At 38.0% G+C, this 12,526-nt stretch overlaps 1 protein-coding gene across 3 annotated transcripts in view; it reads left to right on the top strand.

Annotated features, from left to right (window-relative positions):
• itpr3 (inositol 1,4,5-trisphosphate receptor, type 3) overlaps positions 1 to 12,526 on the top strand; it is a 363,942-nt gene that overhangs the window by 125,061 nt on the left and 226,355 nt on the right. For all 3 annotated transcript variants that reach the window (XM_076277395.1, XM_076277396.1, XM_076277394.1), the window contains 4 exons: positions 7,346 to 7,400; positions 7,573 to 7,738; positions 8,882 to 9,049; positions 9,178 to 9,252. In XM_076277395.1, coding sequence (XP_076133510.1) covers positions 7,346 to 7,400; positions 7,573 to 7,738; positions 8,882 to 9,049; positions 9,178 to 9,252 — 464 coding nt within the window. The remainder of the gene's footprint in view (positions 1 to 7,345; positions 7,401 to 7,572; positions 7,739 to 8,881; positions 9,050 to 9,177; positions 9,253 to 12,526) is intronic.

Raw genomic sequence — 12,526 nt, 5'->3', positions numbered from 1 at the left:
AACAGGATAACGACAGTCCTGCGACGGTGAACAACAAGGAAGGTGGCTATGGTGAACGAAGAGCGGTTGTTTGAATCGGCGTTGGCGTCAACTTTGGAGGAGTTGGACTTGTGCTTTTCTTTGAAAGTAGAGCAACACAATGCACTTAAGTCATTCCTTTCGAAGAAGGATGTATTTGCCGTTTTGCCGACCGGATACGGATATGGTCGTAGCGCTGGCCTATTGCATGCCTAGGCAGTTTGAAAGACAATTCTCTGCCCGCCCCTTGGATTAAGCAGGTGAATGATTCAATTCCAGACTATACATTTCAATGATATAGGATGGCCCGCCAGGCTATCTTTTTGGCACTAATTAACAGTTATTTCTTACATCATTTAAATGTTAAATGTTTATTTGCAAACTATATGTTAATAGAAAAGTTAATGACATATTATTATTTAACTAATTGTTATTAAACTGTGCTTCTGCCTATCCCAATATGAATCACTCTCCATAGGACCCTTACAATAGATAGATAGATAGATAGATACTTTATTGATCCCCGAGGGGAAATTCAAGAAAAAAACACGGAGCTACCTTGACATGCTGCCACTGTTGTCGGCGCCGGAACTGCGTGCAATAAAGTTGGTTAAGCTTAATTAATATATTAGTAGTATTGAGCTATAAGTGTGGGGTCCCTTATAATAAAGTTGGCTAAGCTTAATTAATATATTAGTAATGTATAACTATCAGTATGCGGGACCCTTATTATAAAGTTGGTTAAGCTTAATTAATATATTAGTAGTATATAGCTATAAGTGTGGGGTCCCTTATAATAAAGTTGGTTAAGCTTAATTAATATATTAGTAATATATAACTATCAGTATGGGGGACCCTTATAATAAAGTTGGTTAAGCTTTATTAATATATTAGTAATATATAACTAGTCAGACAGTGAAGCCCCTTATAATAAAGTTGGTTAAGCTTAATTCATATATTAGTAATATATAACTATTAGTATGGGGGACCCTTATAATAAAGTTGGTTAAGCTTTATTAATATATTAGTAATATATAACTAGTCAGACAGTGAAGGGACTGAGACCAAAACTGGCTTATCACATTTATTCCTTTAGGAAAAGTTAAAACAAAACAAAAAGTAGTTGAATGGGCTATATTACATGCATCATTCCTATACCATCACTGTCAGCCCTACTAGCAAGGGAGACATGGAATGTTCAGGTGCACAGAACGACAGTTTATTAATATTCTGAGACTCACTAAACACTCACAGACGTAGACATGCATAAACATAATGCTAAACTAAATGTACATTAATTTCCTGCTAGACTGAATTGCACTTTCCATGCACACTAAGCTAAACTGCTTAACTACACTGAATGCATGGAAAGTTGCTAGCGGAGTTTACAGCTAGTCACGTTAGACTCAGTGTGTATGAACTCGTGGTCATAATGAAAACATTAATAAACGTTTTCTAAGTTGCTAGAATTGCACCCAAATCTTAACAATACATGTAAAGTAACATAATACAGGTGGTATATCAAAGTTTTCAACTTAAACAGCATTTTACAGTTACAAAATTAAAACAAAGTGGGGAGTGCTTTATACAGTCAACCTACCCAATGCAAAGCATACAGCTTCTGTAGGCTATGGCAACAATACAAGGACAAAACGCAGCAGAGCTGCAGTATAGCGTTTCTCCAAAGGGGGCTCTAAAACACCAATCTCAATAAAGCTGCTTAATTACGGCGAAAATCTAGCCTAGAAATCTAGACGCGCCCCTAGCGGCAGCAAATTACATTTGCTGCCAGGGCTAGTCTAGCAACTCTCCGTTGGCTTGTGAGCTCCAGAAATCGAAACTTAATCAGGACATTGAAATCGTGTATAGAGTCGTTTGGTGGGCTTAACATAATGATTGATGGCAGAGTTGCAACGGTTTGGCTTGAATTCCCTGCTACTTGAAAACAAATATCCTATTGCGTCCTATTGCGTGCAGAGGGAATTTGAAAGACAACTGATTATCCCGCCTCTCGGACTGAGCACTGCGAACGGTGAGTGCCCAGACCCTACATTTTAATGTGGGTCTGGCTCGCCAGGCTAGCGAAAATCACATACAAACACTAAACTACATTTCTAACTCTGTTACACCCCCTCCTCCCCTGAATTTCAAGCAGCAACCAAATAGTACTTTAAAAGGCAAAGAGTACACTACTTTCAAAGACTAGTCACCAATTACAGGACAGCCAACCACAAAGGTATCCAATAAGGATGAAGTGGAAGAAGAGGAGTGCAAACTCTCACACAACCAACCACTGGCAGTAGGGTGCCTTATACACCCCACAAGACCATAAAGCCATAAACCATAAATTCCATAAATTCTCCACAAAGCTAATCAGAAAAGCTAGATAAATAATAATGTGATTAACTTTTATATTAGCATGTAGTTTGTAAATAAACATTTAACATTTAAATGATATAAGAAATAACTGTTAATTAGTGCCAAAAATATATTTAGTTAACTATTAACAAATATTAATACAATATTAGTTAATAGATTTGTTAAAACATTAACATACATATTTTATGCAAACAACTAATATTTAATTAATGATGAAAAAAATATTAACTTGTGGCAAATAGATATTTTAGTAACAATTAACAAATATTAACAAAGGTAATTACTAGTTTGCTATTTATTATGGCACCTTATTATGGAGTGTTACCAAGGTTGGGTATGAATGTTGAGTCATGTCTCATGAAACAGTCATGAATACTTTATGTGCAGTTTATGACAGCTGCTATGGATGTGTTATGAACTCACCTGTCAAGTAAAGTGTTACCGTTTATTCTGATATATTACTGATATATTGATTAAGCTTAACCAACTTTATTGTAAGGGTCCTATGAGGAGTGGTTCATATTGGGATAGGCAGAAGCACAGTTTAGTAACAATTAGTTAAATAATAATATGTCATTAACTTTTATATTAACATATAGTTTGTAAATAAACATTTATCATTTAAATGATGTAAGAAACAACTGTTAAACCTTAGAACCCGATTGACGCAAAGTGCGTCAAAAACACACCCTTTCTTCTCTGTTACATTGCTCTGCGACTGTTCATCGCAACTAGATGAAACCTTTATTGAATGACAGAGAAGAAGTGGGGCTTTCCAAAGAGACTACGCACTTGTCTGTACGATCAAGTATGAAAATTTAAAAAAATCATGAAATTAAATCAAATTGCATCATATTTGCAGTCTATACTTCTCTGCGTTCACCTGCGCACCCATTACTCTCGTTTGAATTACTCGCGAACCCGTGATCGCATAGATATGGCAAGCATATCAGATGAAAGAGAAACAATGCTATACATTGGTACCATGGATATTGATCTTTCTGGCTTATAAAAACAGACGAAGTGACTGCAAAATATTAACGTCATGTACACAAACCAACGCTGCACACCCATTACTCTCGTTTGAATTACTCGCGGATCCGTGATCGGATAGATATGCCACGCATGTCAGATGAAAGAGGAGACACAGAGCTATCATTTGATACCAAATACATCCTTCTGGGTTATAAAACAGACGAAGACAGTGACAGCAAAATAATAACTTCATATAGCTGGACTTACCCCACGTTTTTGTCTGTTTTTGTGGCAAAGCATGTTTATAATCCAACGCTATCATGTGTTTCTCTATGGCAAAACATGTTCATAATCCGGTTTTGAGATCCTAGCAAATTCCTGCATGGCATCCAATTCAAGGCTCACATTGCATCCCAATTTGTTCAACAAAGAAACACCTTTTTTGCCTTTACTTTGTTCATGGCAATGCAGTAAAAAGTTGAGAATCATCATGAGTGCATACACCATAGTCACACATGCTAACAGGCAAACTTGGGTCAAGTCAGGTCAGATCAGTTCGTGTCACAGATATGGAGCGCAGAATTGTCATTTTTCATCGCTAAATAAAAAATGGCATTTATTTCTGTAAATCACACACCACATATTTCTGTAAATTGCTCAGCCCCAGAGTATCCCTCCAACATGGCAATGATATTGCCCGTTTCAGGACAGTCTGCCCTACACACACATGAAATGCATGTAGAGCTATGAGCTTGCTGTGGTGAGATACAGGTCAAAATATAAGAATTTATATAATATGATTTTTATATTTTAATTCTTTATGATGGCAGATCTGGATAGCCTAGACTCTGCTGAAAAAAATAATATATAATATGTGTGTGTGACCTTATGAATAAAGGTAGTGAAAATGCCCTAAAAACAGCTTAGGGTTAATTAGTGCCAAAAAGACATTTAGTTACAGTAACTATTTCAATTTAAAATAATGTTCACTGTGCTTTCTGTAATAAACATGTTTCTTATTCAATAGCACCATGACTTTATTTCTTCATTCGGAGCTAATGAAGTCACCCTTTGTGTAAAGAAAAGAAGGCTATAGCCTACATTTGAATAAGTGAACATTGGACCACTTTGACAAAAATGAATGAGTAAAATACACATTGTTTTGCTGTTTCTATCAATGAAGATGTCAATTTTGGTTGATTATTACCTAATGCTAGCCTGACGAGCCAGACCCACATTAAAATGTAGGGGTCTGGGCACTCACCGTTCGCAGTGCTCAGTCCGAGGGGCGGGATAATCGGTTGTCTTTCAAATTCCCTCTGCACGCATAGGACAGCGCTAGGAGTCCCATGCGTTTCCCACCAGTGGAGCTAGTTGGCTAGTTCAAACTTTTGCCAACTTAATAAAAGCTTAACTCGTGTCACACTGTTCGCCAACAGCAACATCCATCTAATTTGTTTTCAAGTAGCAGGGAATTCAAGCCAAACCGTTGCAACTCTGCCATCAATCATTATGTTAAGCCCGCCTAACGACTCTATACACGATTTGATTGGCCTGATAGAAGTTTAATTTTTCGAGCTCACAAGCCAACGGAGAGTTGCTAGACTAGCCCTGGCCAGGGGCGCAGCTACCCATTTTTTGAGGGGTATGCAACAACAAATTGGCGCCCCCCCCCCACCCCCCAAAAAAACGCAAACAACTAGTAAAAGTAAAACAAGTAAAACAAAAGGCCAATAATGTATTACATATTATTATTTTTTAAGAAATTCTGCCGATTTGAACTTGAAGTATTGTTAAATGTCGCATTGTCACTTTAACTCATTGAGTGCCAAAAACATAATATTACGTTTTTCCTTGCCATGCGTTGAGTGCCAAAAACGTAACATTACGTTTTTAGCTTTTTTTTTTAATTACGAAACTAGACACTCTAGCACACCTTATATGTGATTTTGGGAACTGAATGGAAATGAAATATATGACGATCGTGAAACTCATGAAAACGCACAATCTGGACATTTTATTTGGACATTTTATCATAACTCGCGTTGCCGCTTTGGGTCGAATCAGTGACGCATGCACGTCAGGTCAAAAACAGGCCATTTTCGTGGGTCTATCACTAGGTGGCAGTCTCGCCAGGTCTCGTTGATCACTTCCCGGAAGGTTTACACAAGTAAGTAACAGGCAACACTTCATATTTCATGAAAGACGTTCTATCTCCATTTCTAGAAAAAAACAGCGATTTTGATGAAAACTAGCCACTGTTTAGCTTGGGATTTCTCAGGAACAGAGGCGTGTAGAAATACACGGTTTGCACCCACCGAGAGCTTAAAGTCTCACCTTTTAATCGAGCTATTGTATGTGTTCATAGCTATAACACAGAATATGCTGTGGCTGTACAAAAATCATCAACAATGCTCTAGATTGCTGGCACTTTAGGACAAAGCTCCTGAAAACAGCTTGGCATTCAATGAGTTAAGAGAGTCTAAACGGTTCTCATAACGTCCTTTTGCCAGCTGTTGCTCACAAAGGATAAGGCTGATTCAACTCTAGCCTTTGTTTGCGCCACATTGACAGCACAATATTAAATTATTACAAGGAGTCTTCATTGTTAGGAAATGGAATCATGTAATGAGTTGTTGCTAGTGTGACATTTCTGTTTGCAGTTTGCCTTTAAAAGTGCAGTATGAGCATGGTAGCCACTTAGCTATCTGAATGAATATAGGCTGTTTCAATCGGCATATGCTTAGCAAACGCTAGTTAGTCTGGTAACATGAATAACATGAACATGAAACGTGTGCTTCCAGGCACAGACGTCACACTTTAAATCCTACCTGTTGCTTTTCACCATCCACTTATTTAACTACTGTCGCATCCCTTGACATGCAATCTCATTTTCCCCTTCTTTTTCTATTTTAGCCCCCGACAGATTTTTTGCTTTATCCATCTTTTTCCATAGATGAAAACTCACTACTCGTACCTGCTCACTCAGCGCTCACGGCGCCCCCACTCCCTCTTCTGTCAAAATTCTATGATGGAATCTTATGAGATAGGGCGCCTACTCTAGCCTGTTAGTCCTCTAAAAAGTTATTTAACATTGAGGAAATGCAGAAATGATTTAGAAACGTACAACAGTAGCTACATATAGAATACACCAAATATATTATTATTTTTATTATTATTATTTTTACCATCGCTTTGGCGCCCCCATGGTTCTGCGCTCCTATGCGCCGCATATAGCGCATACCCACTTTTTGCGCCACTGGCCCTGGCAGCAAATGTAATTTGCTGCCACTAGAGTGCGTCTAGATTTCTAGGCTAACCTAATGCACCATATTATTACATTTGCATTTATTTTTCTTTGCAACACCGCATTTTTTAATGACAACCGCAATATGTAATGACTTATTACATAATGTGGTAAAATGTATTACATATTGGCTTTAAGCAGTTTATTACAAAATCGCGGCAGTTATTACATAATGACGTGAAAATGTATTACATAATTGTGGTGTTATTACATAAAGCGTTGTTACATCCTACCATCATATTTTTACATGGGCATGTAATTGGGACTCAATGGTATTTTAATCCCCACCGTCGACTTCAAGGCAGCGGTGCGACCGTCGACTAACCCTTGCCTAACCCTAGTGTCTTCCATGCAGTGCTGCCTGGAAGACAATGTTGGGGGCTTAAAAACACCAAACACCGTAATTGAGCTACATCTTTTTGCTCAGGAATAGCATGGCATGTTTTGAACGGTGTTAGGATACGTTTAGGTCACATGGTAGGGCAAGCACTGACTTACAGACAGGGCTTCAGTGATGTCACTATCTGTGGCTAATTGGTAAATGAACACCTGTCCTGAGTCCTTGGCTCACAATTAGTTACAGGCCAAACACCAGTTTGTGGAATGATTTATTGTCATATGAAAATTGCAACAATGTGACACTCTGCTACTTTGTGTCTATACCAGCTGCTATCAATTTGCAATACATTGGTGAACAGGCTGAGGCAATGTTTGGTGTTGGGTAAGTTGAATGATTATGCTGAATTTAGCTAATTAATATATATATTTTTTTAATAGTTTTTTCATTATTTTGCCATTTCTGTAGTGCATATAGGCTACAATACTCATACATACATATGAAATGTATGCCATCTACCGTATGGCTTTTTGTTCTTTGGTTTGTTTGTGAGTAGGAAGGGCAACAGCATTCTGGAGGTAGATGATGAAGGAGGTCGCATGTTCCTTAGGGTGTTGATTCATCTCATCACACATGACTATGCACCACTTGTCTCAGGGGCTCTTCAACTCCTCTTCAAACACTTCAGTCAGAGACAAGAGGTCTTACACACCTTCAAACAGGTAGTGATGCACTGTGTCCCATGAATGGTAAACATGGACTTTGTGAAATTGTATACTGTATGCAATATATATATACAGTATATTCTTATTAGTTAATTAATTGTATATTTATGTCTATAATAATGTTTATACTCTATAAACACTACTATACAACACCCATCATATTTTTTGGCATCCCTGGTAAAGTTCAGTAAAAAATTCATATTTTGGCAGTTTATCTTGGAAAGCAAGTTTATTCTAATTCCCACAGTTTTCCAATGGGGTTCAGATCAGCAGACTGAGATAGGTATGGTAGAAGCTTCATTTCATGATCTGGACATACATTTTGGTTAATTGACATGCTGGATGATCTAATCATGACCCACTTTTAGTGAATTGGCAGAAACTGCCAGGTTTTTATTGAAAGTGTTCATATTTTGCCGTTCATGATGACGTGTTGTTTGATGGACGGGAAGTCAGAATGAAAGTTTAATTCTGTATTGGAATCCATGAACTGTGAGAATACACCACACATGCATGGAGTTCAGTTGCCTACATCCCCCTTCTTTAGCCGTGGGCTGAGTGGTGGGCTAAACTGAGTTTTTGGTTTGTGTCTTCATGTGCTGCTTTGACATTTTTGTTGGAGTCTTTTCTGCACTTAGTTGTTTTCGACATTGTTCTGGTAGTGTCTGTTCAACATTTTCAGTCAATTCTGTTTTGTCCATCTCTGGATTAGGTGTGTGCTGTGGCATGTCCAATTCATTGGTGTATTGGAGATGGTCTTTGGAGGCTGTGGCTCCATCACTGACAGGACGGTGTCTGTATTCCTTTCCTTCATGCTCTACCACATTCGAGCATTCCACACAGGCTATTCCACAGTCCGAGCCCTGTCTACTGGTCAATAACATATATGCTATTCGCATGTTGGTGTTTTTTTTCACAAATTATCAAGTGTGTTTTACAGTGAAGGGGGAACTTCACTAACTAATGTGTAGCATTACGCGCCAGACCACGCTCACGGTTTTTCATTTTGTGAAAATGTACTGGCGAAGTTCATATTTTGATACAAAATGACTTAGTGAAGTCATACCACAATCTAGACACATTGAGATGTTCTTGAATGTTTTTTGGTCTTTCTTTCTCTTTCCCTTTCCCTTTCTTCAGGTTCAGCTGCTCATCTCAGCTCAGGATGTAGATAACTACAAGCTAATCAAAAGTGACTTGGATCACCTGCGCACTATGGTTGAGAAGTCAGAGCTGTGGGTGGATAAGAAAAGCATCTCAGAGAAAGGAGAGGGGAAGAAAGATAAAAAAAAGAAGGAGAAAGTAGAGGTTATGATCAACTATGAAATTATTATATGTTTCTTCTCTATATTTTTGTCTAGGTTTGTTAATATTATACACTGGCAATGCTTGGGCCAAACATACTGAATACCTAATCCCTCCCCTGTCCTTGTCAGACATCCTCTGAAGACATGGCCTCCAGGAAGGTGAAGCAGGACAAGAGCAATGAGAACTACCAGATTGTTAAAGAGGTTTGTTATACTAAGCTAATATATAGTCAACTGTACACTTATTCACCACTTGGTAGCACAAATACGTGGTGTGAGTGAACTATTAACAATGCCACCACACAATAGGAAAGCAAATATCCTCCCATGTATTGGTTCTACCTGTGCACCTAAATGAGGTGATTTGACTAATTAGTTCACCTAGAGTTGAGCTAATAAGCATCACCTGATTGAGATGTTGGTAGGACTTTTACTTTCTGAAGCCAGAGGTGTTTTCAAATTTCAAAACATAGATGAATGTTCGCAAATGTTTGCAAACAATTTTCATTTGCGAACACTTGCAAACAGTATGAGGAGGTAGTTCTCTGTGAACATGTTGGGAGTTGGACGGAGAGTTACTACTGAGATGGAATGTTAACACAAAATTGTTCAAATTTATCGGTTCATACAATCATGTTTGCTGTGAACATTTGCCTCAGGTTTCCCATATCTGACATTGGGAAAGATGTCCAATTTCTTGTGCTGCTGGTTGGGGACTTACAGTACCACAGTAGCCATCCAACAACCTATCCTAATCCTACTGTTATAATTGCTGAACACACTTTCACAGCCAGGCAGATAAGTCAGTTTATAGCTAATTAGTTAAGACAAAAACAAATGTAGTGAACTTAATAGTAAATGTATGAGCTAGCCTATAATGTAGGCCAATCAGCCAAAGTTAGCTAAAACCTTAGCTCGCTCTCTCACTTCTTCAGTCCTATAATAAAATGAATGTTCTCAAACATCACTATTTACCATGATACTGTAGATAAACAGGCACATATAATAGGGAAACAGGTGAATACACTCAGGGGCGTAGCACCAAATTCTGGGCCCTATGCACAAGTGGTGGCCATGGGCCCCCCCCCCCCAACCAACCACCGACTGTAAGCATGAAGCATGAGGTTCACAACTAACTACTATCTAATCACACATTGAATTAATCTAACAACTCTTATATGTACGGTGTAACAGAAAATAATCTTATTACCCAAGACTTCACTGAATTTCTGTTTTATTTGAAGAATGTTTAAAAGCTAGAACATGAAATGAATGAAAACACTTTTGGCTGAGAGAACAGCTATCTATACAAATTGAACACTTTTGGCTGAGAGAACAGCTATCTATAGCTTACTGAGTGTGATGCGTTTCACGAGTTAGCTTTGCTACTAATTTGACAGCCTTTCCTCATGAACCTATATAGCATTGAGCCTACTAAGTTAAGCTATTAGCTCATAATAATTTTCGAATTAGTAGGCTATTGAAATGTTGTGGTAGGCTATAAATCAGGCATCATGTTATTTTTAATTTTGTGTTAATGCTGTTTTAGCACTGATAATCGCGGATTCGCGGTGGTATTGAAGTGTTTTGTAACCTTCAGTTCATTTCATAGACTTGCTTTCACATTGGGCTCATCTTTCTTGGGAAAGAAGGCTGTTAACACTTTTTTTTCCTCATTTCTTTTTTTCTCCCTTTCTTGCCTCTCTTTTCTTTTCTGGGAACCGGATTTAGCTTTCTTAGACTTAGACATCTTCACACCGTGACCGTCTGCATTGCCGCTTCGGCAGAATGAACGTTACTTCAAAAATGCGCCTAGCAGGGGAAGGCGGACTGATCTTTAAATTAAGGAAATTATTTATTATTAAGGAAAATAAAATTCAACTCCTTAGGGGCCCTACTCCCTAAATTCAACTCCCCCCACTTGGGGCCCGGGTAATTTATTACCACTTGTCCCCCCACTATGACGCCCTTGAATACAGTGATATTTGTAACAGAGAATGAAACAGATGACTGGTAGCTCTGTGAATAAAGTATACAGCTCTGGAAAAAGACCACTGCACATTTTTTTGATGTCATTCTACCGTTGCTGAGTGACATTCAATTGAGTTGACGGTCATATTCTCTGTTAACCATTTCTTGACTTGTTTGGCTGTATGTTTTGGATCATTGTATGGTTTAATGGTCCAATGTTGCCTATTGGGGCAGGTCTCTTTGTACACTGCCTGAGAAGGTCACCAGGTCCCCCTGGTTGAAAAACATCCCAAAAGGATACTTTTCTATCCCCCACAATTGAAATGGACATGGTGTCATTGGAATTTAATACTTCTTCTTTTTTTATGCCAATCACAGGCCATGTCCCTGGGTCAAAAAAAAAAATCAGCGAAAGCTAAATTCTTTGTCCAGGTGTGCCCTTATAAAGGTTTAGCTGAGTTGTGCATGTTTGGAGAAGAGTGATCCATGATCAGCATCCAAGATGACCAAGTGATAAATTTTGAGATGGAGTGAACATTTCAACACCATCCACAATGTGGAGAATAGCTATAGAAATTTATTAGTTTTGGGTATTTTTCAGACAATGGGACCTGGTGAACTTCTCAAAGTAAACAGTAACACTAAAACAAGGGGCAAATTGAGAATTTTGGAGGAGAAGATCAGGCTGTCTGCCGAGACTAGCCCCAATAGGCGGCATTGGACCATTAAACTACACAATGATCCAAAACTTACAGCTAAACAAGGCATGAAATGGTTAACCGAGAACAATACCACATTTTAGAGTGGCCCAGCCATAGTCCAGACCTCAATCCGTCAAAAAAATGAGCACAAGGCCAGAGGGATGGCAAATAATCGCTCTTGATTTAAAACCCAGATTGCTGTTAAAAAGGTGCAGTCTAGAATCATTGTGGAGACATGAAGAGGCTTGGTAGGTATTATAAGAACCATTTTGAGAGCTGTGAATGCAAATAAAGATGTTTCCATTGATTATTTCAAAAGGGTATGAATAATTTTGGACACGCCATTTTTTATAAAAATGTTAAAAAAGATGAAAATGCTTCTTTTTTTGTTTCCATGTTTCTACCACAAACTTTTGACATGTGGTAGTGTCATTGTCAGAACATATCGATAAAGAGAAAATCAACATTAAATCAATATTTGCCAGGGGTATGAATAATTGTGTTCTTATCTGTATCTACTGATTCATTTACTTTATGTATTATTAAAAACTAATCAATCACACACTTTACCCACAACATGATCCAATCATGGACTATGAGTAAGGTCATGTAGCCTACTGTTGTTGACTTTAGCATGGACTGAGTCCCTTTGCACCTTGCACTTTAACATTGCATTGCACGTTATGTATGTGTATTTATTTATTTATTTATTTCCTACATAGACTAGGCTATTTATTAACTATTTAAGTGGCAATTAATATCTGTTTATATTATGGCTGTCAATCGATTAAAAAATGTAATCGAAT

The sequence above is a fragment of the Alosa pseudoharengus genome, unplaced genomic scaffold (assembly GCF_046254945.1).
Source record: "Alosa pseudoharengus isolate Yale_2024_CS ecotype anadromous, Long Island Sound unplaced genomic scaffold, YU_APseudo_1.1 YU_APseudo_1.1_scf_9, whole genome shotgun sequence".
Classification (NCBI taxonomy): Eukaryota; Metazoa; Chordata; class Actinopteri; order Clupeiformes; family Clupeidae; genus Alosa; species Alosa pseudoharengus.
Note: the sequence above shows the minus strand (reverse complement) of the source record. Positions and strands in the feature narration are given on the sequence as shown.